Below are 20,595 nucleotides of genomic sequence, written 5' to 3'. Positions count from 1 at the left end.
TAGAAATGACCGTCGCATCGTCGTTCCTGGAAATAAGTTTCACACATTCTTATCAATTTTTTCTTACACTGACTCAATAATCGTACTATCGTACTATTCTCAGTAATTGATGTATTTTCCAATCATTATCGTTCATTTATAAATACTCGCTGACACCTCTGTATACTCGCACTTTTCAAGACTCCGAACCTATCAAAATGCTGTTTCGATGCTTGTCTCGTTTTTGTGATTTCAACAAATATTTAAAAATTGCAAAACTCGCCGATTCACTGAATTTTATTTCATTTTTTCATTCATTCGTTCGATTGAATTCAATTATTTTCCTTATTTCGTCATGGCATTTGTTTTTGGAAATATGTCGGAGTCTAAAAAATTTCGGTTCAATTATATGTCACGGATGAATTCACATTTTAATACGAACGAAATACAGAGCACACCGCAAAAGGAAGGAACTCACTGTACACTTAAATTGACAAATATACGAAAGAATAATAATATAATAAATTATTAATGAACTGTGAAGCTACAAAATCAAATATTGAACTCATTATGAGGTTATCTCATGACAATAAGTACTGTGAAGAATTCATAGAATTTGTTTCATCAAAGCTCGTCGAGAAAATTTTGTCAGAAAACATTTTTCGAACGTAAAAAATGAAAGAAAGAGTTTAAATAAAAATTCATAAATACGAAATATTGAGAATAAAAGGACCTTAATATCGTTAAAATTGGACAATTATTTTGAATCAATTATGTTCTTATATAATTGTTGCAAGATGGCCAGTGTTATTTATGCGAATCCACGTTTGGTAGTCATCACGTATACCGACGCACGGTGAACGATACGCAATTGTACAGCGTGTTGGATACGTAGCAGTTCTACTGTACCGGTATACTGTACTGTGTATGGCTCAGTTGCCACCTTTCGCACAACGGTCACACACATAAACATAACACAACGCATAACGCCCATATAACGCTATGCATAACACGAATGTAAACACACAACACACCCCACACTCCCACACACCACTAAACACAACACTTACAGACTTACACGTTGTTCAAGTTCCAAGTTTCAAACGTGTTTTGACTTGAATCGAAGCCGGTGACGACGTCTGAACGATCATACCAAAAGTTTGTGCAAGTTCAATAAGAAATTCATTTCAATTACTTCAAATGTTGTCAATAATTGCTTAACATCGTATTCAGATAACAGTGCAATAAATAATGTAATAAATAAGTTTTTTTTCAAGGTTATAATACATTGCAAAGATGCCCGCCAAAAGTGACACGGTGAGAAACATTCTACCCGAAATATATAAAACTTTTATTGAATCAATGACTTTGTAATGATTCTTCAAATTATTCTTTTCAGGAAATTGTCTTTTTTCTCACTCATGTTGGGATTACAAAACTGAATGAAAATGCTGTTTCCTTCGAAAAATCGAAAAAAGTTATGAAACTCGTTGCAGAAAAAAAGGTGAAGTGGTGTTTTATCTAATTTTCCATTTGAAGGCCCTCATTCACTGTCTTACACATGCAGTCTTACTGTGGCTGCCAGCAAGTATGTAACACTGGATCGTGAATATAGAAATAGTGGTTGACAATGGCCCTACCGGTGATTGACTGCAGGATCATTGGCAAGACTTCATGCCGGATAGTTAATGAGGGCCTGAGCAGCAGTATGGAAATTGTGTATATTTGTTGACTATTGAAATACTTCATTTCCAAAATAATGTGGTATTTGGATCTGATTTTCTACACATCCTTGCAGATTTTTCTGCGTCCCAAAGATGAGATTGGAATTATGGTCACTGGTCATAGTGACTATGACTCTGAGGTGGATGAAAAATGCACTATGCTTTATCAACCAAGTCAGGTACCGACCTGGGACATGGTTGAAAATATCTTGGATTTGAAACAGTCGAAAAATAGTTTTCGCAACTGGCCGAAGGCCCTCAAAGAAGTATTCGAAGAACTGAAACAACTGTCGTAAGTTCATATTCAATTCTCAATCTTTCAATGTCTTCCTGGTATTCTTTCTCATGAATATAACAAAAAATCATAAAAATCAATGATGGTTTTGGATGAAACATTTGAATTACTAAACAAATTTCTTCGATTAATTTGTCTTTCAATGTCTGTAAAAGACATTGAAAGACATTCTTATGAAGAAATTTCTTGAAAGTTGCTAGTCGATCAAGTATTCGTGTTTGTAATCAAGGCGATCAACTTTGCACATTTTGTTATCACAGAAATTCGAATAAAGCAATTTTGATACTTGAAACTCTTACTGGGTGAAAAAATGCAGTAATATTTAATAATAAAAATAGAAACAAATAAAATTGTATTGCAAAGGTATTTTCCTGTATGTAAAAAAAACGTTATTATCCACTTTGACGATTTATATAAATATTTTTCATTATAGAATGGAATCACGTCTCATTCTGATTCTACTGTTTGACTGCGATGATCCTTGCCCTGACGCTGACTCCACTGATTCGGCAGCCCTGATAAATGAGATCAAAGAAATGGATATTCGGCTCCTGTGGATGTAATTTTTAAATTTATTCCTTGATTCCTTCAAAGAAAATCTACAAATATAATTGACAACTCAACATTTTAAAACAAATTTCAATATTCACGGGAATACTTTGAATTGTGATAAATCAAGGAAATTTTTTACGTTGCAGTGGAAGTAAATTGCTGAACGATCTAGAGGTTGAAAAACTGAATGACAGTGAACGCTTGCTCAAAAAAATCGTTGATGAAGTAAACAAAACGTTTGTTCAAATAAATAATGAAAATGAATGATGAAATTGGTCGATTAACATCTGTATCGTTTCAGGTTGAAGGAAAATACATGACAATCGAACAAACTTTGCAATCTTTGAGGATATTTGAAAATAGCAAAGATCGGTACATGGCTTGGAAATGCCTGTTTGAAATTGGTGACATGAAGATCGCTACTCTAACATACGTGAAGGTTCGTATACACTTTTTCATTTAATTGTCTGATTTATTCACTATTCAAAATTTCGATCTTGTTTTTCTTTTCAACGGCACTAAAATAAATAAGTAAACGTACAGGTATGAAAAATATATTGAGCGTTTGAATGGGGCACCCAATTGAATTAGTGTTACAATTTGTTCCTGAAAACCTCGATTCTTTTTATGAGAAATTTATTCTCAGGCAAAAGAAGATGACAATTCACCAACGTTCAGTTCAATCAATACTTCGGTTGAAGATGACGAAGAGAAGTCAAATGTAGCCAGAGCTGAACGTGATTTCGTCGACAGACACAGAGAGGCTCATCCAATTTCTGATACAATTTCTGGGTATATGTATGGAAGGAAATTCATTCCGGTGTCAGGTGAGATGCAGATTTTATGTGATTGCATTTCATTAACGCATTAATTATCAGAGTATCAGAAATTTCAAAGAAAAGTATAAAAATTTACATGATTGCAATGTGATTTATGGAGAAATTCGAATGAATTTTTGTAATCGAAATGGAAGAAGGATTATTTGGTTGAATCAGTTTTTGAATTTTGCCTAATAATTTCGTAATTCCTCTGCATTTTTAGAAGCCGACGAGGCAGGCTTGCTCGAGAATACGGAAAAAAAATCATTCGAATTACTTGGATTTGTGCGAAGAAGTAAAATAAGACTCGAACATTTGGTGGGTGATTCTTCGCGAATCGTCCTTCCCGACGGACCGGTAAGTTATCTTATAACCCTATTGATAAAACTAAAAGAAATTGAACTTCATTGGTGGATATATAAAACAAAACACCATTTTTTCGACTTAGGAGGCAGCAAAATCGCTTTACACCCTGGGTCAGGCGCTGGAGCTACTGGATCGCGTCGCTATAGTAAGAAGAGTTTATAACGCGAATTCTGACCCGAAATTGAACGTGTTTGTCCCATCGTTGGATCTTACAGATGAACCATCGGTAAGTCTCAGAGTCGAATATGTTTTTAAACGTTTTTTCGTTGAAAACAGGCTTTTATTTTATTTCCGTTGATTTGTTTCATTTCATTTTATTTTCGTAGTGCTTCATTCTCGTCGAATTGATATATCAGGAAAATCGTCGTTTCGTTCAACCAGTTTCGCTCACTTCTGCATTTAATGTTTTGGAAGATGAGGAAGTGGACGCTGTTGGAAATTTGATTAATTCGATGTTGTTGTATTCAAAGTAAGCATTCATTTTTACACGATTTAATTAGCAAATTAATTAATTACCTCGAAATATTTTCGAGGTGCTACTTCAAGTTGTTCGATTTATAATCGATTGAAATACTCGTCCAAAAAAATTATCACAATCGTCAAAAATTATCACAGTTTGAAAAAGATTTGTCGATTTAAAAGACTTCAGAAGCCTTTTCTAAACAGCCACCATCGTGCCTTCAATTTCTGAACCCGCGAAATTCCAAAAAATTCTTATTATTTCCAAATAGCGACGGGGAGGATGACGAACTTTTTGTGGCCGAAGAAGTTCCGTCACCGGGTTTACAGCATTTATGGAATTCATTGAGCCATCGCGCTTTGAATCCTGACGCTCCTCTACCACCAATGGACGAGGACCTGAAAAAGTCGCTTGAGACTCCTGATTTCATCAAAGCTAACTCTGAACCTCATCTAAAGAAGCTTAGACAGTTGTTCCCAAAGGAAAAGAAAGAGGATGTTCCTTCAGTGCCAGAGAACACGTGAGTATTTCCCTTTAATTTCAGCTTAAATTCGTCTATGAATCGAAAATATTGTTGCACTACTTTAAAAAGTATATTTAAAAACAATTTCGGAATAAATTGGGATAATTTTGGGAATACGAATAGGTATTTTTGCAAAAAAGTTTCTTAACGAATGTAATCGCTATTCAACTTGTTTTCAATTGAAGCCTCTATGTTTCATTTTTTTCTACTTTCATATCGTTTTCCAAAAATGTACATTAATTTATCGTTTTTTTTTCGGCAATTCGATGGGAGTAGAAACCAGAAAGCGATTTCGGAACCGAGTGAAGTTAAGAAACTTGAGCCTAAATATGAGGAAAAAGTGGACGAACCAATATCTCGACCGGATGAGTCCGCCGTTGATTTGGACGAGCTTGTAAGAATGGAAAACTTTTGAAAAATTTAACATAAAAATGTACAATGGCGGGAATTTGGAATTTTAATAATGAATTTTTCCGTTTCAGTTCGATGGCGAAATGGACATGTAAAAAGAGTGTTTCAACACCTTCACTGATACATTGGCAAATAATATATTCTCATTTGTTACCACTCTAGTTTATTTTTATACGGTTGATAGATTCAAGCTGTGCTGTGAATTTCGATATGAACATTGTTGTGACGCAGTGTTTAATTCTTCTAAAAGTCAGTTAAAAGATGACCAAACTCAAGTCACATCAAAGTATTTATTTTCCTGCTATTCTGTATTTTTATCCTTGTGTACTTTAAGGTTTTAATTAAATAAAAAAAAGTAGATCTTATTAGACACTGAGGTATTTATTTAAAAAACTCAATGTCCATAATTATTTTATCTCTTACATTTTTGCAACAAAGCTTACCGACGAGACACTTAAATCGATGATAATTTCTGAGTTTCATTGACGAAGTTTGTGCGTTTCTCTAATAAAAATTGCGTTTTAAGAAAAGTTATACAAAAAAATTCGTCCAGTCTGTTTTCAAAGAAATTTTTGGGCTCTGGACAATGATATGTATATTTTGGATAAACACAAAATTTCAGAATATACAAGCATCTTTCTCAGTTTGAAAAAATGATAAAAAAACGACCACATTTTTGGCATCTGATGTAAGTGAGCTCTTCACCGAATGTACAAGAAAAAACTTTAGATTGCAACTCTTACGGAAAAATTGCTTGTTCTTACAAAGGTGATAAGATTTATTTGATAAAAAATAATAATAACGATTACAGTCTCAGTTTTTGATAATTATAATCCACGTCTATATAACGTCTCTGGTCATTCCGTAGCTACAGTTGCTTTGTCGAACATTGCTCCTATTATGTGAATATCAAACACACTTGTGAATATTTTTTTTCTTTACCTAAGTCAGTATCATGGTCTATAGTGTGAACATTATTTGACCTTTAGTGATCTCATATAAACCTCCAGCTCGTCCTCTGAATCGTTTTCCTCTCGTACGTTCTCCAGGAGAACAGTTTCTGGGGATTCAGAATCGAAGTATTTTTCTTCTTCGTCATGCGTTCGAGTTTCAACGTTGTCATATGCTTCGTTGTCGTCTACAGTACTGCGAAAAAAGTTATAAAATTATGTGTATTCAGATTGCGCACTTGCATTATTTTGATTGAATAACTCTTCACAGAGGTAACGATTATTCCGTATATACGGTTTACCAATGCGTATTTAAGAGGAAGTTTCAAAAATTTATTTCGACGCTTCAATTTAATAAAAAATTGCATATGAATTCTAAGTCACCAAAATTTTCAGCTGTCAAACATTAGTGATTTATCTGCCAGTAAAGAAAATTATATTGACCAGGTAAAATTTTAAATTGGTCAACTCAAAATTATCGTTTTTCACCTGTAATCAAACTCTGCATCTTTGCCATCAAGAAAGTTCGCGTACATATGGGTAACGAATTCTTCTCTCAAAATTTGTTGTTCTTTGAAAGGAACGTTCTCGTGGAGGACTTTAACTCTGTTCTCCTTCTTCTCTCTCTCATAAGGTTCGTTCGCTTGTAGAGCTTCACCCCAATGCACTTTATCTTGATTAGAATCTTTATCCTCATCTTTGTCTTCGTCAGAGTCATCATCAGAATCGTTTTCTTCGTGCACTTCGTCCTCAGCCTCTTGCTGTGCTTTTCTTACATTTCTTAATCGGTCTCTATCAATGCTTTCAAGCAACAGATTGACAAAAGTTATGCTTGTTGTGTCTATATTGTCACGTTTCTTCTTCTGTTCTTCTGATAAGAAGCGTCCTATGTGATGTTCGTAGAGTAGGGGATTGCGTTTCATCATTTCTGTTTCGCTAAAATATTCACCTTTTTCCACCATCATTTTCAGTGCCTGATATCTACGATTCTTAACGTCAATCTGTCTCGCATTATCATCAAAATATCTTTTGAGCTGATTCAAGTGATAACTAATTTCATAATCTTGCTCGTTGCCAACAAAATAGTTGAGGTGCTCTTTCTTGAGGTATTTACCAAATTTTGCAAGAAACATACTATGGCTCCTGCGCAATAGTTCAAGGGCGATTGCTTTTTTTTCATCTACCATCAGTTCAGGATCATTTTTTTGCTGACTTTTGAAACTTGCTGTCGTATGTGCTAGGTGTTCTAAAATTTCATCCTCCACAGCAGAATTTGGCTGGATTGTTTCTGTGGTTGAAATAGCAACCTCTGCATCGGTATTGTCCGCAGTTTCTGCACACAGAGTCATTTCTTCTTTCTCCTCTTTGGTGCTCATGTGCCTGTACAATGGAAAATGATACATCAATTGTGGTGGTAGGTTCAAAATATTTTGTATACATGAAATCCGCCATTTGAGTGAATTAGTCCCAAGAGCAACATATCGGTCTATTTACAATTCGAAATTTGAATAATTAACTATTAGGATAATTTTATTGATTATAGGGACAAGAATGAATGTATAATTCTCGTTCTGGTAACAATTGTTTTGATAGATATATTGATGATTCTATAACCAAAAACTTGTAATGTGTTAAAATATTTTCATACGATAATTCGACTCGTTAACTGAACAGAGCAGAAATATATTTTGACATTCACCTTGAATTATTAATTCAATCCGAGAATTGCCTTTTTTCTGTTTTCCAGATCATGAAATGATTCTACAAACTTTGCACCTTTATTGTTATACACACGTGAACGTGAATTAATTACCAAACGTCATTGACACTTTGACGTTACGTCGTTGTAACGTAACCTTATAACCGTTATCTGTCTATAGAAATTGAGCCATGGAGACCATAACCTAAAAAATTTTGTGCAATAGAGGTCTACGAATCGATTAAAGTATTAATTAATCACAATAAAACATAAGGCTTAAACGTCTTACGAAAGATTCAGTGTAACCGGCAAATTAGGTTTTTTGGGATAAATTACATGTCGTCCAAATTCACATAGATACGTAAGCAAATGATAACTGAAAGAGTCAAAAAGAAACCTTGATTGTTAGGTTAAGTTTTACTTGTCAAAACATTTTTTAAAATCGATCTTGGTTTATAATTATGTCTAATTGTCTAATCATTCTAATATTACAATTTTAAATTATTATATATAAAAAAAAAATAAATGTATATTTTCTTGAAAGTTGTATCAAGTATCATAATTTGTAACATATTCCAAATAACTGTCAGATAATATATTTTGAAGAGAATGGAAGATCCTGAATCAGAATCATTTTTTGGACGTTGGACCTGGAATTGGACAGAATTATGTGGATATCGCGGAAGTATAGAGCCTCTAAATCCAGTTACACACGATTTAGAACTATGTTTTCAACAGTTCTATCTCCAAGTGAGTGTTGCCAGAATTTCTTTGATTTTTTAAAGGACAGGAAATTTTCAGTGCAAATCTAATTCTTTCAAATTGTGTAATTCGTATGTAAATTGAATGTATAATTTAAGATGTGACTCTGACTGAACAGGTGATCCTTGAAGGGACCAGTCGGTTCTTCTAACAGTTAACACTCTTCTTTTTACGGTGATGTTTGAACATCAAGTCTCCAATTGATTTTTTAAACGTATAATACAACTTTTGTTCTATCGTATTGAGGAAGAAAATAAAAATAAAAAGAACCAAAGTAGGAAGAACGTTTGCAAAGCTTTTCCCAAAAACAGCAATTTTCATATCACTCCACCAACCTGTTGACTACCTTTTGAAAAGTTTTGTTATGTTATCCTCATATCTGTACTGTAAATACATTATTTTGTAGCACTGAAAAATTCCGTTTTACAATTGGTATCAAAGTTTTATAGTGAAATTTTACCACCCCTAATGAAATTATTATTGCAACATGCTTGCAGCTCCCGACGCTCGCACTGATGGCAATAATATCAGCATACTTCTGTGGCAAGCACAATTATTCTCATGAACGGGTTTCCCACATTGCCATAAATTTGAGACTGATTATAACGGCTGTTTTAGCCATTCTTCCTATAATAAAAGCTTACATAATTGTCACGAACACAACGATAACGCCACTCAATGACGCATTCAGCAACGTTATGAGTTCGACCCCGACGACACTATCATCATTGGCGAATTCTCAAATTCTTTATGGCATGAATACTGGTGGACATGGACTTTTGACAAAGATCCGTGACGGACTCAACAACACCTCGAGCATAGCGAAACTGATATTTTACAACCATGCAAATCACTCTTACTCAAATACTTCGTTATTCACGGAAAATGGAAGTAATCTGCCATTGAGTATGAAATACGCGAATCAAGCAACGGCTGCCAAACCAATAGATTATCTGATCGCGGGTACCGAAGGCGTTGCTTGGGTTGTTCATCTCTGTTTCATTCTTACTCTACGTCGAAGCAACAGCCTCAATATGCGAGGACCCGTCGCTGTAAGAGCTTTGATTTTCATGCTCATTGGTGTCTCTGCTTTGCTTTTACGAACTCACGTAAAACACAATCCGTTTGATGATGTTTTGCCCAATCTGTCTCTCGGATTCAGCATTGCAGTTGTCACTCTTTTGAGTTTTTATGTTTTGACGCTTATTCCTGGTTATGGCTCAAACCGGACAAACCGATACAGTGAAGTAAGTTTTTATGTATTTCATTTTTAATGTGACCAATCCCTCTCATGGCATACTGTGGAAACTGATTTTACAGAATCAATTTCAAAGAACAATAATACTTAAATATTTACCGCAGGTAAACGAGCGAACGTCGCTCTTGAGTTCACCAAATTCTGCCTATGTACATTTCATGGAAGTTCAAGATCCAAGTTATCTCGGGACTGCTATGGAGAATTCAACGATTTTATCCAAACTTCTGTTTCACTGGGTTACACCATTGATGGAGAAAGGGGTCCGAGGATTGCTGAGACACCCCGACGATCTTTACGATTTACCGGATCACATTACTACTGCGATGATTAATTATGAAATTGATAAGAGCATAAGGAGAATGGTATGGCTTTACGATCGTGAAATTAGGATGAATAAAAATTCCAAGCCATGAATTTCATTCAGCCACAATATCTGAAACGTTAATATAATTATTGAACGAAATTCTTTTGAAACTTTTTCGAAAATCTATGGAAAATCACGAATTGTTCGCAGTCTGAAAAATCGTCAGAAATATAAAATTTTAAAAGCATCAAACAAAAAATTTCGATAAACTAAAAAATTATCAATAAATACTCGCCCGCCGTAAAGTTCATGCAAGACAATATTTTCCACAAGCAGCCTCGAGCGAAAAGGAGAACCAACTTCAACGGTTTTATTTCGGAGACACCGGAGATCGAAGTTATTTCGTCAAGGAATAACGTGTCGTTGCTACGACTGCTGCATCGAAATTTTGGATGGCAATTTTATGCCGTAGGCATACTGAAATTTGTTGCCGATTGTACTGGATTCGTGGGTCCATTGTTATTGAACAAACTCGTTGGTTTTATCGAGGATAAAAATAAACCGATATCCTATGGCTACATGTATGCAGCACTCATGTTTTTCAGTACACTTTTAGGTACGCAGCTCAAATACATTCATTCAAGTATTCTCAGTTTCATTATGTGGTTCGTGTCACTTGAAAATAGGAAGACTCCGAATTTATTTTCGAAGCTTCCATTTGCACATTCTAATACATTGATTTTTTTTTATTGCAGGAGCGTTTTGCATTACGCATTTCTCGTTTTGGATGTCCATAGTGGGTTTGAAAATTCGGGCAGCCATAATATCGCTCGTTTATCGAAAAACGTTGCACTCTTCGAATGTTGAGTTGAATCGCCAATTCACGTTCGGTGAGATCGTTAATTTCATGAGCACCGACAGCGACAGAATCGTTAACAGTTGTCCTAGTTTTCACACGTTTTGGAGTATTCCCCTTCAGGTAGAAAATAAAAATGAAATGAATACAACGATCAATCTCTTGTGTGAATTAAAAAAATTTGAATAATTGATCCATCGTTTTTAGCTCGCAGTAACGCTGTATCTTTTGTACGCACAAATTGGCCTATCATTCCTCGCTGGTGTTGCTTTTGCCGTTGTTCTTATACCGATAAACAAATTTCTGGCTAATAAAATTGGTCAACTCAGCACCAAGATGATGAATTACAAGGATAAAAGAGTAGGATTGATGGGTGAAACTCTTCGTGGTTTGACTACTATCAAACTTAATGCTTGGGAGGAATATTTTCTCAGGAGCATATTCAGTTAGTACACATTGCAAATTTTCAATTCCACTTAAAGATGAATAATCAAACAAAAATTGAATCCAATAGGAATTGCGAACTTAATTTTATTTTGCATTTTATCCAGAGCTTCGAGAGCAGGAATTAAAATATCTGAAAGGGCGCAAATATTTGGACGCGTTGTGCGTTTATTTTTGGGCGACAACGCCAGTTCTAATATCAATATTGACTTTTGGTACGTACGTATTGGTCGGAAATCAGCTTGATGCGAAAACCGTTTTCACGAGCATGGCATTATTGAATATGCTCATCGGACCATTGAACGCATTCCCGTGGGTTTTGAACGGTTTAACCGAGGCGTGGGTCTCGGTCAAGAGGATCCAGCGACTTTTGGATGTGAGTATATACTTTTAGCTCACGAGTCGATGAACAATAGTATACGAATTTCAATCAATCCTTGAATTTAACAGAGGAATCGTGAGCCGTCTTGTTTTTTAGTATAAAATTTCTTTTTCCAGAACATTTTTACATTTTATGTTGTTTTAGACATTAAATTTTGACCGACTGTGACTTTATCTCACTCTTTTTAACTAAAAAACAAAATCAGGCCTTATTAACGAATAGAGTAAACATTTTATGCTCAGGAATGGTTGAGGTTCGGAAAAATAGTTTTAAGGGTCGAGGATGAAACCGTAGTCGCTGATTATTATGCTCACATTCAATTTCATAAAAAATATCGAGAATTAAATCATCAATAAATGTAGGAAAAACACTTTGTTTTCGCATTTTAAAATGATTTTGAATAAATTTTAATAAAGCACTTGGTTGTTGTCGGCAAAGTCATCGGTTGTCCCGCTGGATATTTTAAATTTGTTGTCAAACTTCTGACCAACTAAAGTCTAATTGGATACATTTTTAAAAATAAGAAATGCACATTTTTGGCAGCAGTATATACGAGAGGTGAAACTGACGAATTAACAATTTACAGTTACCAGATTTGGATATATCGACATATTATGCGAATCCGCCTCCAGGTGTTGATATTATGCTGAAAAACGCCTCCTTCTTCGTAAGTGACAATCACGATGATCAAACTGTGACTAAAGTTCCCGAATCTCCGGCTCCTTCGACGTCGAGCAGCAAGAAAGTCGTCACATTTGAGGGGGAACGTGTGTTCACGTTGAAAAATCTCAACATCGACGTTCACAAAGTTGGTTTTTACTTACGAATATCATACCTAAAATTGGAAAAAAATAATCAATTAGTTTCTCCAGAAATTATTGAATTTGTTGATTAATCCTCACCAATATTTTAGGGACAGCTTATCGGCGTGATGGGAAAAGTGGGCGGTGGAAAATCGCTACTTCTGGATGGAATTTTAGCCGAAATAACGCGGGCAGAAGGAGTAGTGGCGGTTCACGATTTGGACCAAGGATTCGGTTACGTCAAACAAAATCCCTGGCTGCAGCGAGGAACTATCAGAGACAATATTTTATTTGGAAAAGCTTACGATCACAACAAGTATAAGTACGTTTAGTTTATTTTCGTCTCATTACATTCATTCGTATCAAACGTATAGGATTGTTTGAAAAAAGAAAAACTCAAAGTCACATTCTTGCGTCGTTACTTAGAAATTTGCCAAATTTTACCATTCTGGGTTCGATCGATTGCCTTTAAAATACTTTCACAATTTTATGGGCTTTCCTTACTACAAAGAACAATTGGGAATTTAGCATTTCTCGCAAGAACTTAGAAAAATCATCACAGCCTATTAAAAAACATCAATTAAAAAAAAAGATAAGTCGACGTTTGCAACAGCAACTGGATTTTTGATTGTTTTATTGTGAAACCAGTGAGTTAAAGATTGGAATGCAAAAATGTGTAGAATTAAAACAATGTGTAATTGCAAAATATCGTTAAAATTATATAAAAATGAAACTAGAAAACTGTTCTTTTTTGTTATTTCAGAAATATATTAACGGCTTGCGCTCTGACGGATGATCTTATGACCTTGCCGAAGAAAGATTTGACGGGCGTGGGCGAAGCTGGAAACACACTTTCCGGTGGTCAAAGAACAAGGATATCACTCGCACGAGCTGTTTACGCGGACAAAGCAATCTATCTGTTGGACGATATACTCGCGACCTTGGATACAAAAGTTGCAAAGCACATATTCCAGCACGTTGTTCTTGGTTTGTTGAGCAACAAAACTCGAATAATGTGCACACATCAAACGCAATATTTAATTCACGCGGATCTGGTTTGTGATAATTCACATTTTTTTCCATAATCAACCATAAAATTGTGCATGGTTTCTTTTCAATATTTTGTAAGAATTGTACTGACCTCTCCTGAACGAAAGTATCTCTTTCATTTTAGTTGTAACTTCAATTTGAGTTATTCTTATGATTAAAGGTAATCGAAATGTCAAAGGGTACAGTAGTGAAGCAAGGCGTGCCGAGTGATATTCTGCCAGATTTGGAAGACTATTTGTTGTCATCAGGATTGACCGATTCGGATTTCGAGGCAGCTCCAATTTCTGGACTACCTAAGAGTTATGACGAGCTCGTAAACGTGGACAAAGATGCTTTACTCGACGAGGAATTTGTGGAAAGAGGAACTGTCAGATTCGGCGTTTACTCAGCGTACATGAGCGCAATCGGACGTTATTTGGCAATGTCCATTTTTCTGTCGATGCTCATGATGCAGTGCTCCCGGAATTTCACCGATTTGTGGCTTTCATTTTGGGTCACCCACGCAAACGAAACCTCGGCTAACACGACAAACTCGAGCCATCAACTGAATGTGCTTCAACTTGAAGCTTCTTTGGATGACGACAACGGAGTGGAATATTATCTCAAGATTTATGCCCTATTGGGCTTGCTCAATTCGATTTTTACTCTTATACGCGCGTTCATGTTCGCTTACGGTGGCATCCAAGCGGCTTACTCCATGCATAAGCAACTACTCAAAATTGTCATGAGGGTACGTCGGAATGATTTTTTTTCTTATATCGACGGAACAGATAATTTAGCGGTTTGCTTCGTCATTGAGAATAACTAATCGTTCGGACTCTCATTATCTAGGCTCGAACTACGTTCTTCGATTTACATCCACTAGGAAGAATATTGAACAGGTTTTCGTCCGATACTTACACCATCGACGATTCTCTACCTTTCATCGCGAATATCTTGCTGGCACAGTCTTTCGCCTTGATAGGATCAATCGTCGTTACTGCTTACAGTCTTCCCTGGATATTTTTGTTACTGGCACCTCTCGCACCGGTTTATCACTGGGCTCAACAACATTACAGGTATATTTATAAAATGACATTTCGTAAATTTACTTATTCTGTTTTTCCATCAATTTTTAAATTTTTTCCATTTTTTTTTTCATTTGCAGATTAACCTCACGCGAGCTGAAACGTTTGTCGAGCACAGCTCTGTCACCATTGTACGCACATTTCAACGAGACGCTGCAAGGATTGAGCAGCATCCGGGCATTCCGCGTCGTCTCTCGTTTCCGTCACGAAAACGAGCTTTTTTTAGAGGCCAGTCAAAAAACACAATTCGCCGCGATGGCGGCTGGTCAATGGCTCTCACTGCGCTTACAGTTTATCGGCGTTGTATTACTCGCTGGTGTTTGCGTAATGGCTGTTGTTCAGCATCAGATCGAAGTCGCTGATTCGGGTTTGATCGGATTAGCGATAACTTACGCTCTCTCCGTAACTGGATTAATGTCCGGTGTTGTGAATGTGTTCACCGAGACAGAGCGGGAAATCATTGCGGTCGAACGAGTCAAACAGTATTTGGACAATATTCCTACTGAAAGTATTGACGGCGATAATCCTCCGTACGGCTGGCCCAGTCAGGGAGTCGTTGAATTTCGTGATGTTATACTCAAGTATCGGTAAATATCGAGAATACGTACAACAATTATTCCCCGATCAAATTTTCCCTACGATTGATAATGTAAACTTAAAAAATTTAGCGCTCAATGAATTCAAACGAGTTGAGTTGCTGATATATTTAGCTCATTCATTGGCATGACAAATGAATTTCCACGTTGCAATAAGCGATGCATTAATGATGTTTTAATTCTTCATTTTGGCAAATGGCAGGGATGGTCTGACACCGTCATTGAGAAGATTGTCTTTCTTAACGAGACCAGCTGAAAAAATTGGGATCGTCGGTCGCACAGGAGCAGGAAAGAGTTCGATTTTGAACTGTCTCTTCCGTCTCGTCGAGATAACTGCTGGTGAAATATTTATTGACAATGTGGACGTAAAGAGATTGCGATTGAACGCTCTGAGGTAATTGCATCACGAAATATTGTGCAACGTTTCGTATCGAGTCAGTAATTTATCGATTTTTTCCACTTTGCAGATCTCGTCTGTCGATAATACCACAAAATCCATTTTTGTTCTCCGGTACTATTCGCGACAATGTTGATCCCTTGGATCAATATCCCGACATTCAAATTTACACAGCTCTGGAAAAATGTAAGCTTCATTCTTTGGTACATCGGTTAGGAGGATTGAGAGCCAACTTGGAAGAAAATGGTAACAACCTCAGCGCTGGACAGAAACAATTGTTCTGTTTGGTTAGAGCTATGTTGCAAAATGCCAGGGTAAGAATTTTTTATTCGTCGTTAAGAGCATTATATTTTTTCCATACATTCCAATGAAATTTAAAAAATAATTTCATCTCGAAAAGCTGTTCAGAAAGTCAATTTCATATTATAAAACTGTTATCAACAGAAAAAAAAGATACCCGTTATTTTGAGAAACCATAAAATGTCATTTATCGTATAAAAGTGTCAAAGTTTCTTATCAAACGTGTTATTGAATCTCCAACAACTTCAAGTAATTACTGGAATAATTTCCATGAAGAAATGAAATGAATGTTTTTGGTTAATTTTTTAATTGAATCACTATAATAGTTTTTTAATTTCAATTTTTGAAACAATTTTATACTAACATGTTGGTTGGAATTGAATGTGGAAAAACAGATATTGTGCATCGACGAGGCTACAGCGAACGTCGACCAAGAAACGGACAAAGCCATACAGACGACTATAAAATCTTCGTTCAGAAGTGCAACTGTTATAACAATTGCACATCGCATCAGAACAATAATGCACTGTGACCGAGTAATGGTAATGGGAGATGGTGAAGTTCTCGAGTTCGGAGAGCCGAATTTCCTTATACAGAATACGAATTCGTATTTTTATCGTCTCGCGAGCCAAGAATTTTCCGACAAAGAATAGTCTGTGACCCCAATCCAGAACTGGTAACTTCATATGAAATAACAAGTGCACTGAACATCAAAACAAATCGATGATGACTTAAACATAGATTTATGGTCGGTGACTTCGTTCGTCTGAAGTATCCTCAACGATCCAACAAAAATAAGATTGTTTTTGAAATATTCTGAATTTCTAAAGCACTATTCCAATGTTTCTAACAAGTTGAATTCTAAACTGAATAAATTCTCAACTTGCTCGACTTTTCTGTATTTCGAAATATACTACGAGTAAAAAGTCCATAAACAAAAACTTGAAAATCAAGAGATTCTTATAAACAGCCGGGAACCGTGGCCTACTTTTTTTTTCATATTTTCAATATCGGAAATTGACGAATAAAATATACAAAGATGATTTAATGTTTGTGAATCGTTGTCGAATCGCTGAGTGCTGAATGTCATGAAGCTGAAATCTTTGGTTGAGATGCCTCGTCCGAAATACTCTTGAGCATTTCAGTATCACAAATTTTGAAATACATAGTCTGATAAATTTAAAGTTATTTAGGATTATTCACATTTTTGAACATACACTTTTATCTACATTCAGGATAGGAGAGCAAATTTTTGTTATTATTCGTTGAATATTGAATTGTAAGTGCTATTACTATCGATTGATATTGCTCGATAATTTGATAATTATTTTAAATAATGTAATTCTTTTGTGACACAACAAAAGAACTGCGTTTCGGAAAAGCTAGTTTTGAATTCTGCTATCAAAAATTCGTAATTATCCGTTTCGTTCAAATTCGGGAATATCGATGCCTATTTTTTTACCACTGTAAAAAATGTTTGTATATACATGAAAATGTGTATATAGGAAAGAGTCATGAACAGAGATAGAGAGAAATATATAAATATATATAATAGCCGGTAGCATGGGTTTGTACGAGGCCTCGCAAAAAGATGGGGGGCAATACCAAAAAAAAGTTAAGTGGTGCGTGAAGCAAGATGAATTTGATGGGGATAATTCGTAGTATAAAACGTCGTCATTGTAAATTATTGTTTGTCTTATATTGCTGTTGCATTAAGTTAGCTCGTGATGATAAAAAATGTTCTATTAATTTTGAAATATTGATTTATTATGCGTTACTTGTATTATTGACGAAGAATTATGATTTTTATGAATCTGATTAGAAGAAGAAGAAAAAAAGAGAGAGAGAGAGAGAGAGAGAGAGGAAACGAGTGAGATAATGTATCGACGACAATTAACTTTGAATTCATTACTTTATTTAACAGCTTTTTAGTTCGCTATTGTGAATGCATTTTCGTTCCGTTACGCTTAAATGTAGAATTTTATGGACGTCGAACATTCATGAAAAGAGTTAAATCTTCGATTTCTAAAAACCCTCTTCCACGTTGATCCATTTGTTTGAACGCTTTTCGCCAAATTGACTTTGACACTTTGAGATTGGTGCGTTCAGTAGCCGAATAAAAATCCCATATATCAATGTGTCCCTTGACTATAAAATCGATGTGAGATCGTTGATCCATTCGTGGATTTCCTTCGTTTATTATTGTATTCGATAAATGAAAATGACGATTAAAATATTATTTTCTTACAGTCACTGTCCAACAGTACGAATAAAGTTTTTGGCTCGATTTTTTCGCAATAACCTTTTTTTTGTACCCACTTCAAAAACTCGTCGAAATTGATCGAACTTTTGTAACCATCTTGAAAGACTTTCCTCGTTTCAAACTAGGGAACAAAATTCACTTGTACATTTTGCTATTTTTAGTTTATTACAGAATGCATGAATAGAATTTTGAGCGTTCGACCTTCGAGATGAAAAATTGGCGACTAATAACGATTTTCGTAATTATAGAGATAAAAAAAAAACGAATTTTCTCTTCGAACAAAAACTTTTTTTCCACAAGATCAACTCTCACAATGCAACAGTACATTTTTGTATTATTTATAGATGATACTCACTTTGTCAGGGCTGTAACCGAAGAGAACTGTCATTGCAATTTTGTATTGATGCTTTGACAGCACACTTTTTGCATCCTTGTCAGCGTACTCGAATGCCTGATACAATAATGTTGACTTTTTTAAATGTTTATTAATCTCCTAATCATGGGGACTTTCCATAACCTGCAAACAGCCTAAAACTAATTTCCAAAGAGTTCTCGTCGGTTGACGAGACAGCAAAGAGTTTTTATCAGTTTTCCGTGCAGACAACACCCAACATGTTGGTTTGTTGATAAAATCAAATATCACGAACGAATTACCGAAAAAAATATTCAATTTTTGTACAGAATCTAGAAAAACAGTTTTTGTAATTCGAGCTCGTTTTGAGAGTCGATCTTTGGATTTGTTTTCAATAAAACTGATATAAATTTCGCTTCGAATCGCTCACAGCCTTAATTCTCTCCATTTTTGTACGACCTTTCCTCCAATTCTCTATCCTGAAACCACTATGAGGTTCAATATTATTGAAGTACTAACTCTGACTTTGACATAAGCTGTCCAACATGAAGTTGATCTTTAATGAACGATGAAAAATCGAACACGAGTCTCAAGAGGTTGGAGGAAAACGAAAATTTTTTCTTAGTTTTTTCAACTCCAAAAATTCGCGAACCCAGAAAAATACAAATTTTTTAGTATTGTCCCAAACTCTGCTGTCAGTTGATCTCGAAGGCACAAATTTAATTCTACATCCACATAATTCATACAGATTTTGGGCTTCAAATTTTGTTTCAATCGGCCCCATAAAGTTTAAACTAAAAATAGTAATGAAGAAAGCAAAGACTTTCATTGGTTGGAGTCTTTTGTGTTGCTTATAAACAATCAGCGAATGTGTATTCAGCTTTGTCACTTGAAGCACTTTTATGGGAACTCATTGTGGATGATAAGGTAGAAAAAAAAACGTGGCAAACTAATGAGTCCTGGCGACGTACGCTAATTTGTGTAATTTTTATAATTGCCTATCACGGAATGCGCGTTCGCATATAAATTTGTGTTGATACTTATGTACAAATGTATGTGTACATACGAGACGTAAAATATTCTTTCATCGCGTCGATCCACGGGACGAAACCGAGTTTAACACATTTGTGAATATAAGTGTATGTGCACAGTCCCTCAACGATCTATACAACACAAGCGTGTAACCTGTGGAGGCTGAGCAACTCGTCTGCGTAAAACAAATACGTTTTACATCGCTAATGACGTCGCTCGTCTGGAAAATGTATATTTGTCGAGCGACCCTTTCACGAGATTGTTTTTCTTCGATTTCTTGGTGAAGACGCGCGGAACAGACTCGTTTCTTTCTCCAAACAATTGAATACCGCGCTCGCAAATAAAAATAATGAAGATTTCGTTGAATTTTAAATTTCACATTGTTCCATAAAAATCCTTTCTTTTTCCACGACTTGGAAATGTGAATTCAGTTTTCTGACGTAAATTTTCAGAATTTTTAACACCATGAATTCGATTATTTTTCTCAAAGAATATCGCAGATTTGTTTGAATTTTGAGATTGCGTGGTATTGAGTGCCAGAAATTCTCTTTTGAAATGGGACTCGCGAATGAAGCTTTAGCCAGAACCGTATTAACGCGGTTTTCGAATCACTTGAAATTCGTGAACAGGAAAATTGTCGAATTTTATTGAAAGAAACATTTTTCAAGAGATTGTCGAATTTGTTGTAAAAAAGTGGATTCGACTTCAAGTGCCTGAAGAAAAACTTTGATTTCAAGGTTTCGTGGGATTTTATAAGGTGCAATTTTGAAATCCATGAACTCGAGTAGTCGAGTAAAAATTTATTTCGAACATGGAGATTAGTATATAGGTTTCTTGCACGACATCACCCTTCGTGTCTCGATGACGGCCACTCGAGGCATTCAAGTATCGCAGTGTGACAGAACCCTTCGCGGTGGAACTGCCATGCCTCACTCAAACGTGCCTGAAAGAG

At 35.5% G+C, this 20,595-nt stretch overlaps 3 protein-coding genes and 1 long non-coding RNA gene across 10 annotated transcripts in view; 2 read left to right on the top strand and 2 right to left on the bottom strand.

Annotated features, from left to right (window-relative positions):
* The first annotated feature begins 996 nt into the window (after positions 1–996).
* LOC122407186 (X-ray repair cross-complementing protein 5-like) lies at positions 997–5,493 on the top strand. 3 transcript variants are annotated; one of them, XM_043413221.1, is made up of 14 exons: positions 997–1,137; positions 1,245–1,296; positions 1,379–1,483; positions 1,778–1,995; positions 2,432–2,557; positions 2,697–2,775; positions 2,852–2,989; positions 3,197–3,377; positions 3,592–3,725; positions 3,817–3,960; positions 4,061–4,203; positions 4,466–4,714; positions 4,994–5,111; positions 5,200–5,493. In XM_043413221.1, the coding sequence occupies exons 2-14, from the start codon at positions 1,276–1,278 to the stop codon at positions 5,221–5,223; spliced, it is 1,680 nt and encodes a 559-aa protein (XP_043269156.1). In that variant the 5' UTR covers positions 997–1,137; positions 1,245–1,275; the 3' UTR covers positions 5,224–5,493. The 3 variants fall into 3 exon arrangements, with proteins under 3 accessions (XP_043269156.1, XP_043269155.1, XP_043269154.1); XM_043413219.1 differs by having other exon boundaries at positions 998–1,137; positions 1,257–1,296; XM_043413220.1 differs by having other exon boundaries at positions 997–1,296.
* Positions 5,491–20,595, bottom strand: part of LOC122407187 (coiled-coil domain-containing protein 97) — a 66,666-nt gene continuing 51,561 nt past the window's right edge. For 2 of the 5 annotated variants that reach the window (XM_043413222.1, XM_043413224.1), the window contains exons 3-5: positions 6,568–7,458; positions 6,112–6,274; positions 5,491–6,023 (exon numbers count right to left, since the gene is read on the bottom strand). In XM_043413222.1, the coding sequence (XP_043269157.1) occupies positions 5,997–6,023; positions 6,112–6,274; positions 6,568–7,458 (1,081 nt within the window). In that variant the 3' untranslated portion in view covers positions 5,491–5,996. Of the gene's footprint in view, positions 6,024–6,111; positions 6,275–6,567; positions 7,459–7,777; positions 7,983–8,066; positions 8,114–9,896; positions 10,012–20,595 lie in introns of those variants that run through there. The other 3 variants (XM_043413226.1, XM_043413227.1, XM_043413225.1) reach the window with 3 other exon arrangements.
* LOC122407185 (ATP-binding cassette sub-family C member 10) lies at positions 7,997–18,283 on the top strand. Its single transcript, XM_043413217.1, has 17 exons — positions 7,997–8,138; positions 8,384–8,527; positions 9,037–9,786; positions 9,902–10,159; positions 10,438–10,717; positions 10,857–11,080; positions 11,165–11,402; positions 11,509–11,777; positions 12,370–12,591; positions 12,697–12,908; positions 13,350–13,641; positions 13,797–14,366; positions 14,468–14,694; positions 14,784–15,290; positions 15,502–15,693; positions 15,767–16,010; positions 16,392–18,283. The coding sequence occupies exons 2-17, from the start codon at positions 8,387–8,389 to the stop codon at positions 16,647–16,649; spliced, it is 4,884 nt and encodes a 1,627-aa protein (XP_043269152.1). The 5' UTR covers positions 7,997–8,138; positions 8,384–8,386; the 3' UTR covers positions 16,650–18,283.
* Positions 12,175–14,958, bottom strand: LOC122407190 (uncharacterized). Its single transcript, XR_006260169.1, has 3 exons — positions 14,843–14,958; positions 14,537–14,673; positions 12,175–12,618 (listed from the first exon to the last, which is right to left on the bottom strand). It is a non-coding gene; the product is annotated as an uncharacterized lncRNA (long non-coding RNA).

This window comes from Venturia canescens, chromosome 2 (assembly GCF_019457755.1).
Source record: "Venturia canescens isolate UGA chromosome 2, ASM1945775v1, whole genome shotgun sequence".
In the NCBI taxonomy this organism is placed as follows: Eukaryota; Metazoa; Arthropoda; class Insecta; order Hymenoptera; family Ichneumonidae; genus Venturia; species Venturia canescens.
This window is presented reverse-complemented; position numbering and strand designations above follow the sequence as displayed.